Source organism: Cnephaeus nilssonii, assembly GCF_951640355.1.
Source record: "Cnephaeus nilssonii genome assembly, chromosome: 1".
Classification (NCBI taxonomy): Eukaryota; Metazoa; Chordata; class Mammalia; order Chiroptera; family Vespertilionidae; genus Cnephaeus; species Cnephaeus nilssonii.
The window spans coordinates 27,814,434-27,831,867 of NC_137072.1; the positions used below are offsets into that span (position 1 = coordinate 27,814,434).

General features: G+C 38.6%; 2 protein-coding genes across 5 annotated transcripts in view; both read right to left on the reverse strand.

Moving 5' to 3' along the window:
• HSPA14 (heat shock protein family A (Hsp70) member 14) overlaps positions 1-17,354 on the reverse strand; it is a 39,535-nt gene extending 22,181 nt beyond the window's left edge. Inside the window, exons 1-8 of the mRNA XM_079773504.1 lie at positions 17,223-17,354; positions 15,973-16,053; positions 15,815-15,897; positions 6,739-6,787; positions 6,499-6,604; positions 5,610-5,700; positions 3,172-3,276; positions 1,350-1,511 (exon numbers count right to left, since the gene is read on the reverse strand). Coding sequence (XP_079629630.1) covers positions 1,350-1,511; positions 3,172-3,276; positions 5,610-5,700; positions 6,499-6,604; positions 6,739-6,787; positions 15,815-15,897; positions 15,973-16,053; positions 17,223-17,279 — 734 coding nt within the window. The 5' untranslated portion in view covers positions 17,280-17,354. The remainder of the gene's footprint in view (positions 1-1,349; positions 1,512-3,171; positions 3,277-5,609; positions 5,701-6,498; positions 6,605-6,738; positions 6,788-15,814; positions 15,898-15,972; positions 16,054-17,222) is intronic.
• MSANTD7 (Myb/SANT DNA binding domain containing 7) lies at positions 8,361-16,022 on the reverse strand. 4 transcript variants are annotated; one of them, XM_079773517.1, is made up of 4 exons: positions 15,973-16,022; positions 15,815-15,897; positions 13,128-13,856; positions 8,361-12,613 (listed from the first exon to the last, which is right to left on the reverse strand). In XM_079773517.1, exons 3-4 carry the CDS (start codon positions 13,687-13,689, stop codon positions 12,096-12,098), a joined length of 1,080 nt encoding a protein of 359 aa, XP_079629643.1. In that variant the 5' UTR covers positions 13,690-13,856; positions 15,815-15,897; positions 15,973-16,022; the 3' UTR covers positions 8,361-12,095. The 4 variants fall into 4 exon arrangements, with proteins under 4 accessions (XP_079629643.1, XP_079629644.1, XP_079629645.1 ...); XM_079773518.1 differs by having other exon boundaries at positions 13,128-13,616; positions 15,973-16,009; XM_079773519.1 differs by lacking the exon at positions 13,128-13,856 and having other exon boundaries at positions 15,973-15,994.
• Positions 17,355-17,434: the final 80 nt, after the last annotated feature.

Here is a 17,434-nt window from a genome sequence, read left to right on the forward strand (position 1 = left end):
TTAAAAGAAGAATCTCTTAAAGAAAAATCAATAACCAATATACTTAATACTCTGAACTTCTGCATTCTGTACCTTTAATAATAGAGTATACTTTAAAGAAAGCAGAGTACATATTATTTTTTATTTTTTGCAGATGAGACAAATGGAGGTTGAAGGAGATTATGTAACTAGGTCAAATCTCATATATTACCCTTTAAAATTGAGGCATTATTCAATGGTGTAAAATTATCTGTCCAGCTTTAAAAAAATAAACTAAAAGTGGTTCTTTAAAAGAAATTTGACACATACAAAACATGTAGAATTACAGTTCCTCTATCTACAAGATGATTAATACTGCTTGATAGGCAGTGAGCAAAGGCCTTGCTTTTAAACATGTACATTAACTGAATTGGGAGTAAAATTAACAATGCTCTACCTTGAATTGGAATAGCTTTATAACAAAAAACAGTATAGGTCTTTATTTAGCAAATGAGAAATTACCACTTTTTCAAGACTTTCTTTTACCCAGTTTAGCTAAACAGATGAAAACACTGTTTCAGCTACATTTTTTTTAGCGCAGTAATGTCCAAAATATAACTTTTATGCTATATGTGGCTCTTGATATGCCAAACAAGATTAGAATTTTGAATGAAATAACTGCATCCAGTAACAAAACTAAAATCTTCTTTGTAGTAGTAGATTAGTAATTAAATAAACACTCCATTAATTCCCTGGAATGTGACTATAACAATGTAATCTTTCTCAGCTCTAAACTTAAAAACTGTTCAGAAGGTAGTGAGGCCTCAGAGCTGGTACCCCCCTTCACCGAGACATAGAGCAGCACATGAAGAATTAAGAAACTGAACTTGAGATCCAAGTCCACACAGTTCCACGTCCTTAAACAAAGTAAAAAATCCAACCAAGCACACTGCACTGGACAGCTTGGCCTATGCTTCCCTACATTTGCATGGATAGATATTAACTCCACAAAAATATCCAGTACATTGGAAAAAAACACACCCTCCTTTGAAGCAGAGCAATTTCAAATAAATTAGGGCAAAAAAACTAAAGGAAAACTTCAATTAAAATATATCATCAGCCCTGGTTGGTTTGGCTAAATGGTTGGAGCATTGGCCAGATACTGAAGGATCGTGCATTCGATTGCCGGTCAGGGGCATGTGCCTCAATTGCAGGTTCCCTGGCCCCAGTAGGGGCGTGTGTGGGAGGCAGCCAATTAACGGTTTCTCTCACATTGATATTTCTCTCTCTCTGTCTCTCTCCTCCTTCCACTCTCTCTAAAAATCAATGGAAAAAATATCCTCAGGTGAGGACTAACAACAATATATATAATCAAGTTCATTATTACTCACCTCTGAAACTCTGAAGCTAGATGCTGTGCTAAGGTTTCTGTAAATTGTGTACCTCCGATGTTATCATCAGTGTTTGTTGAAATAACACGATATATTCCACTGTTAACTTCCATGACAGTGATAGATAAGGATGTTCCTCCAAGTTTGAACACCAAAATGTTGCTTAAAAAAGAGATAACATGAGTAAGTTATGAGAGAACACAACATTTTAAAGCTAGGTTGGACTTCTTGCACTAAGGAGCCATTTAGTTTAATCCATTTAGATCACAAATAAGGAAACTGAACATCTCAAATGAGTAACTAACTTGTCCATGGTTGTGTGGTGATTGCTGGGGTGAGGGGTGTGGAGAGAGGTAGAAGAGAGTATAGGGAGGATAAATGATGATAGACAGAAACTTGACTTGGGGTGGTGAACACACAATAGTGTAGAATTGTACACCTAAAACCTGTAAATTTTGTTAACCAGTGTCACCCAATAAATTCCATTAAAAAAATTGTCCATAGTCATCACTTACTGGTGAATTTAGCTTAAAAATCAGATCTTTTAAGTCAAAATTATTTTTCATTTAGTTATGCTGGTAAAATTGTATTCTGAGTAACTAGAGTTCAAAACACCAACTTTTCAAATATAGATTTGTGATTATAGTGAATTGTAAGAGAATTAAAAATAGAAATTTTGTGTTAATATTATCCAAGTTACTGCTGCAATAACATGTCTATAAAAATGAAACATACCCAAAACTAGGAGCTAAGTTCCTATGTATAAAAATTTATAATTTCTGATATTTTACATTTATCTAGTTTACCTAAAAATAGGTAAACTAGATAAATGTAAAATATCAGAAATCCTATATAATAAAAGCCCAATATGCTAAGTGTCTGGTAATTTGGTTGTCCGGTCAACCAATCAAAGCGTAATATGCTAATTATATGCTAAGGCCGCTCAATTGCTCACTATGATGTCCACTATGGGGTCCAGCTGAGCAAGATGGGCCGGACACGCCCTGGAGCCCTCCTGCAGTCCTTCCCCTGCTGGCCAGCCTCCCGCATCCCTCCCCAACCCCGATCATGCACTGGTGGGGTCCCTCGACCTGGCCTGCACCCTCTTGCAATCTGGGCTGAGGGACCCCCCTCCCCCACCCAAGTGCATGAATTTCGTGCACCGGGCCTCTAGTTATAAATAATTTCCTACTGATTTATATATATTCATTTCTTTACTCAAACTGTGAGATATAAGGTGAAACCATTAGGGGAAATTAACACATCTGAATTAATTTCCTTGAAGCAGCATGACATGTCAGGCCTATTAAGACAACTTTGACAACTAAATTAGGGCCGAAACCGGTTTGGCTCAGTGGACAACTAAATTAGGAGTTATGTTTTACTGTTTCATAATCAAAATAATTCTTAAATTCTCACGTTGGATTTCTCGCCATCTTCTGTCAAGACAAATGTGTATAAAACTACTCACTAATTATAAACAAGTTTAATAACTGAAATTGGTAGTAAAATTAAGTGTCCTAGCTTGATTTGGAATGTGGCCAAGCTTACAAATTTCAAATCTATCTCAATTATAGGGACAAAATGTGTTTGATAAGAGAAGGATAGATAAGCTCAATCTTCCCTCCTGTTATAACCCTTCTCTGCTTTCCTAGGACACCCTTCTCATCTATTTGAAAAACTCCAGTTGAGAGTTTTGATGTCTTTTCATTCACAAAGGCTTGGAAGCGCTGCATTTTATAATAATCTCTATTGATATAATTGCTATAATCTTAAATGTTTTCTGCACTGAAAAATTTAAAGCTGAAAATATGGTTTTTACCTTTTTCCAGCGGGGGAGTCTTGTCCAATTCCATAAGCCAGAAGAGCTGCAGATGGTTCATGGATTAACCGCAAAACATTAAAGCCAGCAGCTCTGGCTGCTTCCCTGTGGACAATTTGCTTTCAATGAATTTAACATCACAACATGTTCAAGTCTACATTTTAGAAATGCTCTGTTGTAAGATTTTATGCAACAGCAAATAAGATTTCATAAGTAGAACATGGATGGTAATGATCTTTAGAAGCAAAATAATAGGACACAGGAGATGAATGTAACTCTTAAGAGATCATTTTCATTTAATAATGTTCATTGGTTGATCTCTTCCTACTCACCTCTGCCTTAACTCTGAGATTCGACAGTCTGTTCCATGCTTCTATACCTCTGGATCTATTTTGTTCATCAGTTTATTTTGTTCATTAGATTACATATATGAGTGAGATCATGTGATACTTGTCTTTCTCTGTCTTATTTCACTTAGCATAATACTCTCCAAGTCCCGCCATGCTGTCTCAAAGGGTAAGAGACCCTTCTTTTTTACTGCTGCATAATATTCCATGGTGTTAATGTACCATAGCTTTTTTATCCACTCATCTACCAATGGACACTTGGGCTGTTTCCAGATCTTAGCTATTGTAAATTACACTGCTATTAACATAGGGGTGCATATATTCCTTTTGATTGGTATTTTGGGTTTCTTAGGATATATTCTTAGAAGTGGGATCACTGGGTCAAATGGCAGTATGCATAACTCATGGACACACACAATAGTGGTGAAGACCTGGGACAGAGGGCAGGGGCGGGCTAGAAGGGGTCGTCAATGGGTAAAAAAAAGGACATATGTAATACTTTCAACAATAAAGATTAAAAACAAAAAACAAAGAAGTAATTTTGTCCTAAAGTACAACTGGTTATTTAAGAATGAGAAACAAAGAAATAAAGAACAAATTAAAAGCTGGAAACAGAGAGAACTGACCTTGTATAGAGAAGCTATCTAAAATAGAACAAATGTATTATATAGTACTAGATGCCCGGTGCATGAAATTCATGCACTGGGGGTGGGGGGGTGGGTCCCTCAGCCCGGCCTGCGCCCTCTTGCAGTCTGGGAGCCTTCGGGGGATGTCCAACTGACAGCTTGGGCCCATGGGGAGTGGGCCTAAGCCATCAGTGGGACATCCTTAGTGCTGCTGCGGAGGCAGGAGAGGTTCCCGCCACTACTGCTGCATTCGCCAGCCATGAGCTTGGCTTCTGGCTGAGCTGCGCTCCCACTGACCACCAAGGGACAGCTCCTGCGTTGAGCATCTGTCCCCTGGTGGTCAGTGCGTGTCATAGCAAATGATCATTCTGCTGTTAGGTCGATTTGCATATTAGCCTTTTATTATATAGGATTTTAAAGCGCTAATATGAATAGTATACTTATATAAAAGTAAAACTAAGAATTAATTTTCTTTAATCTGCTAAAAGGAGTTTTCTTCAACTATTGACCTGCTTCTGACAAAAGTTTGAGAAAGGTTTTTCTTTACCTTTTAAGTAATCTGCCTAAAAAGCAAACATTTTATTTTATCAAATTAAATTTCTTGTGCTTCATGTTAGCTTTATTGTCAGGTCTTGAATTATTTTTTCAAAACTGAGTCTACTCAATATTATTTAAAAAGCTAATGTTTACTCACAACTATGTAACATGCTATATTTGTCTTTAAACTTTTAACTCACTTTGGTTAAATAATTAGGTATTGTTTTATAAAAATTAATAATAATGTTCAGAGTCTATTTTCTTAATAAAAGAAAATACCATATGTTTATATTGAACAAGATAAAGCTCTCAAAAATACCTATGCTTATAAACTTTAGCCAAATTTATAACACATTTTGCAATTTTCCAATTTCTTTTAGTGTCAGTTTTTAATATCTCACCAATTCAAGTAAATGAAGCAATTCTCTGCCCCAGAAGCAACCTAGATGCTTGCCAAAGCCTCATGTGGAACTCTATCCAAAAAGTAAAGGCATGCATTCTCACCAATTACATCTGCATAATCTGTAAAAACTACATGCAACTTTTTGGTTAGATGTTAAGATCTAAGGTGAAAGAATACCTGCAAACATATAAAATTGCCTATTTTTATATAATTTTAACATAAACCCTAATTACATAAAAGTAGGGCAAAGTAATTCATAAACATCAACTTAACCTGGTAATTAAAAACATTTCTAATCAAAATAGGTAAGAAGGTATATCTAATTTTATATTCTCTTGCAATTTCATAAAATTAATGATTAGTAACATACTTTTTACCATACTATTTACATATACACATGTATTTACAAGTAAAATGTTATTGCCCAAGGGGTTTTCAAATGCAATTTTACTTTTTTACTATATGGTGATATTGTAAAATTTGTATTTCCTTTAAGCAAATAAAATAAACCCATATTATACTTACCCAAGAGCATTTTTTTGCTTTTCTCCAAAATCAAATGGAACAGTAATAACTACATCATTTGCATCTGAGCCCAAGACAGAATGTGCCGTTTCTATATATTAAAAATATATAAAAATAAATTCTGATGACAAAGAAATATATCAAGTGATACTTTCTGAGGTTTATTAATTTGCAGCAAAGATCTTCTCACTATAAAGATTTTCCAGTTCACTTGCTGTGCCACCCTACTGATTTTCTTATTTTGCTCTCTTAAATCATGCATGTGGTTTTGGTAATTTGTGGACACAGAACTAGGTACTTTCCAAAGTGCCTGGCTCTTAGGCTTCAGTTTCAACCATCTCCCAAATTAGACTGGTTTTTATTGAGAATGCGCTTCTAATGTGTCAATGTAAAGACAAACAGTATAATGTTAGTTCAACACATTAAAGGGATGCCTTACACCTCACAAATTCATAGTATAATCCCAGAGCTGATGTGAGCCTTAAGCATAATCTCCAAAATTTCGTAAATTGTTTTAAAATGCCACTCAGCTCTAGCCTTCAGAAGCAATGAAACCAGACAAGCACTGCTTAACTATTGTTGAGAGTGTACTGTCAATCTTAAAGGAGATACAATATTCACTCTTCATCACATTTGGCCACTTCATCTTAAGAAGTTTTGAAAATGCTAATTCAGCCCAATCCATTTACTTTACTTCTAGTGAGACCAAAGTCAGGGAAGGTAAGTCATTAACCATAATCACATAGCCAATTAGTGGCCCAGTCAGATTCTACAGAGTGTAGGTCTCCTTACTGCTAATCTGCTCAATCAGCTGCTTTTTCCTAGGGCAAAAAATATATCTACTTTTTAAGGTCAACTCTTAAAAAATTTTTTTGCTTTGGCTCAATACCTTTCATTTTACTAAATATCAGTCTGGCAACATCTCCTGGGTTAACAAATTTTGTTTCTTCTCCAGTATCTATTTTATATCGTAATTTCCCATTTTTTTCAATGACCTAGAAAGAAAATTATAAGTGTGTTAAATAAGGAATAATTTTAATAAAAATATCAAGTTTCAAACCAATATTATAGGTCAGCACCTTAGCAATTATTTTGTGTAATAGGGAAGTAATAACAGGACCATACTCACTAAACATTTACTTTCTGTGATGTATTTCTGAGCCTGTGGGTCATCAGAGCTGTTCATAAAGATAAAGATAATTAAGTATTAAAATCTGTATTGTTCACATGTAAGGTTTAAAGAACATTACAGTTTTTATTACCACTGAACAAATATAAAAATATAAACAAAAAAATATATCTACTTTTTAAGGTCAACTCTTCTTTTTTTAAAATATATTTAATTGATTTTTTTCAGAGAGGAAGAGAGAGGGATAGAGAGTTAGAAACATCGATGAGAGAGAAACATCGATCAGCTGCCTCCTGCACACCCTCCACTGGGGATGTGCCCACAACCAAGGTACATGCCCTTGACCAGAATCGAACCTGGGACCCCTGAGTCCGCAGGCCGACGCTCTATCCACTGAGCCAAACCGGTTTCGGCTTAAGGTCAACTCTTAATAATAGTTGCTTAATATTTAAAAAAACTTCAAAAAAATTTTAATTGCTACAGAGGATCTTTACAAAGGTTATAGTAATTCTATTAAAGTGTTAATCTTTGCATTTGAAAATAGCTCTTACTTGTTCTGATATTTCTGCTATTAATAGATACTATAATATTTGGGGGTGATTTTTCTTAATGTCAGTGATTTTGTTACATACTTCCACATCTATAATACTGAAGACCCAACCACTGAGATAAAAAGAACAAAAGAGGTAAGACTGCAAACTAAGGGCAAACCAGAATGCCTAATACCATCTCTGCTGCTTGGTCTGAACATGAATCAACACCTAAAATCAAGAGTGAGCAACAGTACAAATGTTATATATGGAAAGGTACACAGTACTACAAGTGGACAGATCTATAATGCCCTATATAAAGTGGGTACTAAATAAACGTGCACGGCAATAAAATAAAATCAATGGGTGTTTTGTTGCTCAAAATAGTAATACCAATTTATGCAGACTATGTTTTCACATATATTACCTCAGTTGATGTTCACAATACCTTAATGGGATTAATTTGGCCAGCATTATTTTAGAGGTAATAGATTCATAGAGGGTCAATGACTTAAAAAGTTATTAAGGGGCAGAGTCAGTATTTGATCCCAGGTTTTTTCTATTCAGGTATGGTTGTTCACTTTACCCGACTGCCTGGTAGTAAGATGGTGCATGATTAAGTACTTCTGCTCCTTGAGCAGAAATAGGAGTAACTAATCTTTGGTTTAATTTCATCTTACTAAGATGAAGTAAATCCTTCCCCTAAACCAAGCATGTCAAACTCAAAGGCTAACACGGGCCAAATAAACAAAGTTTAAGTTTATGTGGGCCGAAAAAAAAAACAAAAGCCTCAATTTTCATAGAAAAGTAGGTTTATTTCAATAGAGACATGCTGAATACAAAAGACTTAAATGAGTAATCGTTAACATAAAATAGAACACTTTAATTTTTCTCAAACATTAACTTACCAGACACTAAAAAACTGCACAAATTAATAAGCGCAACGCAAATAAACCCATTTTTCTTGTTCTCCAAAAGAGAAATATTTCCTGTTGCGCACACTAAACAAGTCAGTCCAAGACCAATGACGTGACAATCAGCTGCTAAAATATTCGCTGCTAGTATTAGTGGCGAGAAATGGTGTGCCTGCATGTAAGGGAAATGAATGCAACACAATTATAGTAATCAGTCATTAGTGAATATTGTAGTTCGTTATTAATAATTATGTATAACAGGATATTGTAAAAATTAAGTCACAAAATTTTTATTAAAACATTTCTTACATACCATTATATTGGCAGGGCCACAAAAATACTCGTTGTGGGCCACGAGTTTGACATGCTTGCCCTAAACCCTTCTTCCAAGGGGCTGTGGCGATTCTGTTCAGAAATTAGTCTTAAATGTTTAATAAGAAGAGGTGGAAATTAATAGAGGCTAACTGCTAAAGCAAGCATGTTATACTAGCAGCGAATATTTTAGCAGCCGATTGCCATGCCACTAATCTTGTAGTGACTTGTTTGGTGTGCACAACAGGAAATATTTCTCTTTCGGAGAACAAGAAAAATAGGTTTATTGGAGTTACGCTTATTAATTTGTGCAGTTATTCAGTGTCTGGTAAGTTAATGTTCAAGAAAAAATACTAATTTTTATTAAAATGTTCTATTATTTTAACGATTACTCATTTATTTCAGCCCTTTGTATTTAGCATGTCTCTATCAAAATAAACCTATGTTTCTATGAAAATTGAGGCTTTTGTTTTTTGGTGGCCCACATAAACTTAAACCTTGTAATATTTGGCCTATGTTACTTTGAGTTTGACATGCTTGTGCTAAAGGGTTTCTGGACATCTGATGACCCTAACCTGTATAATTAAGAGAAAGACAAAAGGGTTGTTTAAAATTGCCTAATTTGGCTTAGAAGTCTGTCTGAATACTTGCAGATTCCCCACACTTCCTTCTCTATCACCTAAAAATTGGTAGTGAGGAAACAGGTAAAATAGCTTGCCCAAAGTCACATGGTTAATGGCAGAACTGGCCAGAATCCAGATCTTTAATGCAAAGTTTAGTATTCTTTCTACTGAACCCTCCCCTTCTTCCCTTTTCAAAAACCTAATAGACTATATACTAGACCAATAATTTTAAGAGTAAGAATCAGATGAAGTGTGCCCATAGTAATTTTTTTGCACCAATATTGTAAATTGTGCACATTTACCAGTTGTTTTTAGACTAGAATTTAAGTCAACCAGGATAATTTATCCTATTGTGTAGGCTACCTACCACTCAGAAAAGATATTTGCTGGGAAAAGATATTTTATGGAATTTATAAAACTCTTTGAAAGGAAAATTATTCCTCAACTGCTATGCAAAAAGGCCCTGGCTTATGTGAAGACAGAAAGCACACATAGCTCTTGGAGACCATGTATAGGCAAGAACCTGGAGATTAACTAACAGAAAAGCAGAAAGCGGAGAATGCAGGTGACGACAAATGATCACAGATAGCACCAGAAAGTAGCGAACTGACCCACAACTACATACAAATAAAAACTTTATTTGTGCACACCAGGATTAATTATGTAACAGAAAAACAAAGGATGGTGGGAGGTTAGTATACACAGCACCTTTACATCATGGTCTTAAGGAGGCAGAACGTTAACCCTACCATAGTATCACCACCTTTATCAGCAATGCCATTTTATCTTCCTCCTCCTTCCTTACATGTCTCTTACATGGTCAGCAGGCCCTTAGACAGGGAACATACCAGCACCAATGTGCTACAGGGTCTTCTTTCCCACTACTGTCACAGTATAGTGCTTTCCATGTATGAAAGCATTTTTACATTTATCTGTTTCTTTGACCCTCACAACAATCCCGTGAGGTAGGTAGGACAGTTATCAGTTTCTTAATAGGTGAGGATCCTGAGATATACCAGTAGAATGGTAAAATGACCCACTAAAGGATGGATAGGTAGTAATGGTTTGGCCTGGAACTTAAGCAGGATTTCTGGGCTTGTTTTCTTTCATACAACGTCCCCTTATTACAACTTCCCTCCTCTTTATAATATTTTGCCTAATTCTGTTCTGTTCACTTCATTTTCCTTTAGTTTTATTCCCACATTAAGATTACATTACCCATTAGCTTTTCACAATACTAGCTTCAAAGTTTAACTCCACTTCTATACTTTAGCACTTCCTTTATCTCAAATAAATCACTGCCTATGTATTTTGCCACCATTAATAGATTAATATAGTACAGGCCTAATTCTTCACCAAGTACTTCCCTGTTTTTCCAAAATGTCTATCTACCTACATTAGTGTTATCTAGTTATAACTGACACATATCCCTCCATTTATCGACCTAAAATTCAAATGATTTGCCAATGTAATGGTGACAGGATTAGAACCCAGGAGTTCTAACTTGATTCCAGTGTATGCTACCACAGCAGCTGCCTCCTCCAGCCATTTTCCACTCAACAGAGCAGCTCACTTGCTTGCCATCTATTCATGGTTCCAGGTATGTTCCCACTGTTTTTTGACTATTTCTTCACCTATTTGTATTTCCTGCATTAAGCACCCAAGCCTGCAAAATATAAAACTTCTTCCAACATGCTCAGACTTTTTTTCAGCCTATAGATTGAAGAAAAACTTTTTAAATTGGAAATATGGCTCAACACCTGTGTTTTTTTGGGAAAATGGAATGTATTTGTTGAGAACCTGTGCTTAAAAGGAGTTATTTATTGCAAGCAGTCTTTATTCACATCACACTCAACTCTTCCCAAAGCTGTTCTTTTCTACCACATGCCACTAACTAGGTGATCTTTCTTCTACACCATGTGAGAAAAAGTGATTTTGGAAAGTTCCCTAGAAGAAAAGTTTTCTAGTGCTTGCCTTCTGTAACACTCAACACAGAAACAATGCTAACAAAAAAGAATGAAATTAGCTAAAAAGCACCTGGGAAACTGATATTATTCCAAATCTTTCCAAGATATTCAATTAGCAATTCAAATTTAAAGATATGTAATTATGCATGTAAAGAACCCCAGTAATATAGAATGCAAAGAATTTACTTACATTTAATATTTTATAAACAGCCAGTATCTCATTATATCAGATTATAAATATGAACCATAACACATGATTGTGGCTTTCTATCAGTTCTGAATTATATCCTATAGAGACTAAGAACTATTAAAATGGAGGGAAAGATGGTTTGACTATTGAGTGCTTACTAGTAGGTATGTCACAGACACAGCAGTGAAAATGAGAGAAAGGTACAAATAGATGTTGTGTCTATAGTAGTCTTGAGCTATAGAAGCATTAAAAAAAATGAAGACTTTAAACTTCAGAAAGCAATCAAGTTAAACAACTATTCAAGCAATGAAGTCATCATGGTATACAACCATAATTCTATATCTTGTCAGCTAATGTGCCGCATCCTTGCCTTACCTTGGCCAAGGTCATATACATTAATAACTTACATGTGTATATGGTGCTTTTAAGCCCTTTCACATCTATTAGCTATTTGATCCTCACAACATCCCTGTGAGGTAGGCAGGTTAGGATTTGTTACCTAGCTCCCATTTTACTGATGAGGAAACTGGTGCTGAGAGGTAAACTAAATTGCCTCACATTAGTGACAAAGCCAGTGCTAATTAGCTCTGGAGTTGGCTCCATCCATTTTCCATTAGGCCACCTCTCAAATATCTGAAGTCTTTCAATTAGTGGAGAAGTTTGGGAAAAACAACTAGCAGGTGTATTCCTACTCTTCTGCATATTTACGGCTCATCCACTCTTTTCTCTGAGGACATGGAAAAAGATCCAGGTCACCAAAAGGCAAGTATTGGATATGGGCTTCTACCAGTTTAGGATATACACCCTTTTATCATTAGTTCCTAACTTTTGGTGTTAGAAATTAACCTCTGAAGCAATTTTTCAAGCCCGAGCTGAAAAGCACCGGTTGCCTCTTCCACTGCTGTTGCCAAGCGTCTCACTGCAATCACGGCATCCCTGCGGAGCTCATTGGCAGTGTCTTGCTGAGCACTGGCCTCCTCACCAATAGCAATCAGCCTGTCCAATTTTTCTTCCTCACGTTTTGAAAGTTCTCGTGCCAATCTCCTGTTTTCTGCCAATTCAGCTGCAATAGTCCTGGCCACTGACCGCCTTCTTCGTCTTGCCCACCTTGGAGGGGGCTCACTGGTCAAAGGCCTATCCCCACCAGAAAAAGGAACTCCGGAGGAGATTGGAGGCTGCTGTGTGAAGGCCACCCCAGGAGTGTTTCGGCCCGTGCTGGTGCAGGGACTGGGCTCACCGGACACACCCAGTCTGGTCATGGGGCTGCTCTGACAGGGAGCAACTGCACCTCTGAAAAGGTGGTGGGAACTGCTGTAGCTGGGGGTCCCTTGAGAGCACCCTGAAAAACAAAGCAACAATGTTGCAGAGAGGACATTCCTGCTAAGGGAAGGCATGGAGCCAGCAGCAGAGCTGAGAGACAATTACAAAACTGTGGTGGGTCCTGGAAAGTCCTCTCTCCACAAGGGACTGGGAAGAATTCATTTCTTTGGTCTGGACATTTTAGCCTATTGTAACCTTATTTCCAAAACCTTCCCCTTGCCTTACTGAGCCCCTTTCCACTTAGCTATCCAACCCACTCTATATCCACAAATGCCTAGGTACCCATTATAAATATTACCAAAATAGTTTGGTTCTAAAGAGTACTTCTACATTTAAAGAGTTCTATACCTTACATACCTAGGGTCATAGCTTTTAAACACCTGGAGCCCATTATCTTATAATTAGGTTTTAAAAAAAGAGGGCAGGGGCAAAAACAGGGGTTATGTTAAAAAAAAAAACCACCATCCAATCATATACTGTTGTTTAGAACCAAGTGACTCTGGGACCCAATTCTTTACATGCTTAGAAATTACCTGCACCTGAGGATTCATCCCAGGAGTCCTCAATGTCACTCGTTTCTTGCATCTGGTCAGTGATTCTCAGTTGACAATCCTCATCTGATTCCTTAACTGTTTTCGAGATAGGCTGATAATCTGCTGCCTGAGTCCTTTTTGGTTTCAGAATGTCGGCTCCCTCTTCCCCTGGGTTGCCAGAGGCCATTAAGTTCTGAGTATAGTGCTTGGCCCAAGCAGCATCCTCCATTAAGTTGTCTGGGTCAGCCACTACCTGATTTCGGAGAAGCTGATCCAAGGTCTCATAAAATGGACAGTGTGGTGGGTCACCCATACTTGTGGCATGGGCAACATATGCCTTTAAATATAATGCCTTCAGAACTTTAAACTTGGAGCGGCACTGACGATCGGTGCGGCGGAAGCCTTCCTGCTGCATTCGCTTAGACACAGCCTGATAGACATCTGCATTATGATGCACAGTGTGGAGGCGTTGAATGTATTCTGCCTCGCCTAGTATGGAGAGAAGAGTTCGCGTCTCCTGTCTGGACCACCGGATGCCCGCACTGCTATTGGAACTGGCCATAGTGGACTGGGAAGGAAGGCTAGCTGACGAAAGCTCCTGGACAGCAAGGTCCAAATCTGAAGGTGTGGGGAAACTCTGGGTGCTTTCCGTTTATTTCCAGGAGCCAATGGATTCTTCCCTCTCAGGGCTAATTGCTGAGAAGCCAGATCCAAGGACCAAATTTCTGGCTGGAAGGCCACAGGGGAATGAGAGTTACAGGAAGGATGTAAGGATAATTGTGGCAGCAAGTTAAGCAGTGCTACCTGTAAGTAGGTCACAAACAGGTAGGATGCCAAGACTGAGAAAGCCCAACTTTGGGAGTTCATCCAGGATAGACACTGCCCCAGGGGCTAAAAAGGGCCTTACTGACTTGATAACAAGGGGACTGGCTCCTCCATGAAGGCCAGAATGCTTCCAAGGCTGAAACCTGGGATACCCGTGTGTCTGTAAAAACCACCATTGTCTTCTAAGTAGACAGATGAAGTGGGAAATACCTGGAGCATGAGGCAGCTAGCAGGACCAACGTGTAGCAGTTTGTCTGAAGGGTGCTCATCCTTCACTAACCTGCTGCAAGCAGCATACTGTGGCTATGTATTACCCATCTGACTGTCACCACTGCACTCCTTCGTTAAAGGATAACTTTCAGGGCCAGAAAAGTAAGCTTAAGTTATTCTTGTTAATACAAAGCTTTTTGCATAATATAGCAAAAGACAACCACATCTTTACTCCAACTGTCTGTCCCAAAACAGCAGCATAAAACAAATAGGACTACTAGGGGATAGATCTGTGGACATGTCCTAAATCTTGATTATATCAATGTCAGTATCAGGTTGTGAGACTATACTATAATTTTGCAAGAGGTTATTATTGGGAGAAAGTGGTAAATCCAGTAAAATATAGCATCTCTTTGAATTATTTCTTACAACACTATGTACAAGTACTCAAATATTAAAGTTCAATACAAATAACATATTGTTGGCTGCTTACATTGAATCTAGCTTCAACATCCATCTATAACTCCTTGTTTTTTTTTCCAGAATTTATAATTTGAACATCTTTGAAACCACCTAATTTATCATTATCATCACCACAAAAATTTGAATTCTCTATAAAATGCTGTAGTTTCTGACTTTGTGCACAGCTATCCTAAAGAGGGGGGAAAAGTCAAGTTCAGTTTAACTACAGGTAAAGGGTAATAAAAAAAATACCTGTATGTATAAAAAAATAAATCAACATTAAGAAAATTTCTATTTAAATTCTCAACAGAACAACACAGAAAGAAAACCTGGGTCCAGGTTAGAAGTCCTGAATTGTAGTCCTATCTAGTTCACCTCCCTTACTAATTTAGGAACACCATAACTTCTATGTGCCTTGATTTTTCTCATCTATAAATGGGAAGAGATAAAACCTGCCCTGGTAATCTCATAGGGATTTGAGAGGATTAAATAAAATAATAGATGTGAAAGCACTCTGAAAACTTAAAAACACTATTTCAAGTATTACTACTACGGTGAAAATGAAACCCCCTAAGTATTATGATAATCTATAATTTGAGGAGACATGAGTCTGGGGAAGCAAGACTCTTTAATCTGTTAATTAAAGCTGTAACAGATGATTAACCTGATTCTTGCGTTAAGATGCTAATTAAACTGTTTCTCTAATGATTAAATTTATAAGCCACTGGAAAAGTTAGTTCCCAGAAAGTGTCACAAAAGGACCCAAAGAAAATTGATAGTATCTACATAAATTATAACCAAATGTAATAGATTTTGCAAAAATCAACTACAATGCAAAAAAAGTAATCAAATTCCCAAAAAATCTTTCAAGTTCCCTCAGTGTAAAAAGTCCAAATTACCACCTCTGAATGACACAAACTATCAAAATGGAAGGAATGTTGGTATTTATCAATACAGACCCATCAGCAAGAAACAAACATCTGAGTGAAATCCATCTTTGGGAAGATTTTACACTAATCATCAAAAGAAACTGGCTACTGAAGTACTCTCTGAAATAACTCAGTCAGAAAAAACTGGAAAAAAACAAACCCAGAAAAAACAAATGGTGTTTCTAGTTTCATTCCACATTATGCTTAGAATGTAAACACATTCTTATTACCTATATGTTAAAGTAGTATTTTATTTCATACCTTCTGCCAAGGATCTGCTTTACTTTCATTACTGTATTTGAAATATTTCTTATTCTACTTTGTTTTGCTGCCAATCCAACAACCTGGAAAAGAGCAATATATTACAATGCATGTAATTTTTACTTATTTCAAAGCAAAAATGTGAGGGGGAATAGTACCTCTTCATTTTCTGAGTAGGCAACAACAGCTGGAGTAACTCTGTCACCTGCATCATTTGCAACCACATCAGCCCGGCCATCCTGGAGAAAAATATATTAGTTACTTTGAATTACATAGACTCATAGGACATGTTGAGACATATGTGGGCCAGTGTTACTTTGCCATATATGTGGAAAGAAATATTGATCTATCAATATTTTAAACTTGTAGATTTAATTGCAACTATTCATTCCCTAGATTTTATGAAAGCTCAACATTCCATAAAGAACCGCCTCATTTTTTCCAGTCTTCTCTGCATAGTCAATAATGGAAAACAAACCTAACAACCTTTCTATATCCAATAACAAGTCTGGTTTCACCACCCTTTCTACTTCTCTTCCTCCTTCCCCTACAAATACCTCTTTCTTCCCTTGGCACTAACCCTTGGCTTTTCCTTACAAGTCCTCTGACATTGTAAGGAAAAGAGACTAGCGTCAGGGGAGTTCAGTATTATTGTTCCTCAAGCCTCCCCACTGACGAGGAAGGCCACCACTGCTTGTCACGCTCTCTGCGTTTCCAGAAAGGCAAGTCGGTAGACCACGCACCATCAACTCGCTTCACACGCCGCGCAGGATCAACGACAGCTCCAGCCCCAGATCACGGCCTCCCCGCCCTTTCCCGGCCAAGGTCCAGAAACCTCCAGGCCTCCTGGGGCCACTACATCCCACAGACCCTCCAGGCCTCCTGGGCCACTACATCCCACACACCCTCCAGGCCTCCTGGGCCACTACATCCCACACACCCTCCAGGCCTCCTGCGGCCACTACATCCCACAGACCCTCCAGGCCTCCTGCGGCCACTACATCCCACAGACCCTCCAGGCCTCCTGGGCCACTACATCCCACACACCCTCCAGGCCTCCTGGGCCACTACATCCCACAGACCTCCAGGCCTCCTGCGGCCACTACATCCCACAGACCCTCCAGGCCTCCTGCGGCCACTACATCCCACACACCCTCCAGACCTCCTGGGGCCCTGACGTCCTCGGACCCCGCTCGCCGGCGTCGTCACGACCCTCCCTCCAGGCCGCGGCTGGCTTTCCGGAGCCGCAGGCGATGAGGCCGGCCCTTGACTTCGAAACTTCCCCTCGACGTTCCTAGGCCGGCGATACGCCGTTCACCACGCCGTAGGTGACCAAAGACCTGGACACGCACTCAAACAACGGGGTGGCTGACACTCGGCCCGTAGCCCAGCCCCCCCACTCCCTCACCTTATAGACGGCCACGCAGGCTGATGTGCAGCCCAGGTGAACTCCGATGGCCGCCATGAGGCGGCAGAGAAGCCGGCAGCAGTAGAGCGGTCCCCCGCCGACTACAGGTCTCCGGCTTCCAACAGCCCCATCAGGCACCGCGGAGACTTCACGTTCCCGCCCGCCCACTGCGTCGGTCCGAACGCCGCGGCCTCCCGCGTTGTCGCCAATCA

Excerpts from the sequence above, each read along its gene's own strand:
- MSANTD7 (XM_079773517.1), bottom strand. The coding sequence starts at position 13,689 with ATGGCCAGTTCCAATAGCAGTGCGGGCATCCGGTGGTCCAGACAGGAG. Across the intron at positions 12,614-13,127 it reads GGATGAATCCTCAGGTGCAG|GGTGCTCTCAAGGGACCCCC; the intron begins GTAATTTCTAAG and ends TTTGTTTTTCAG.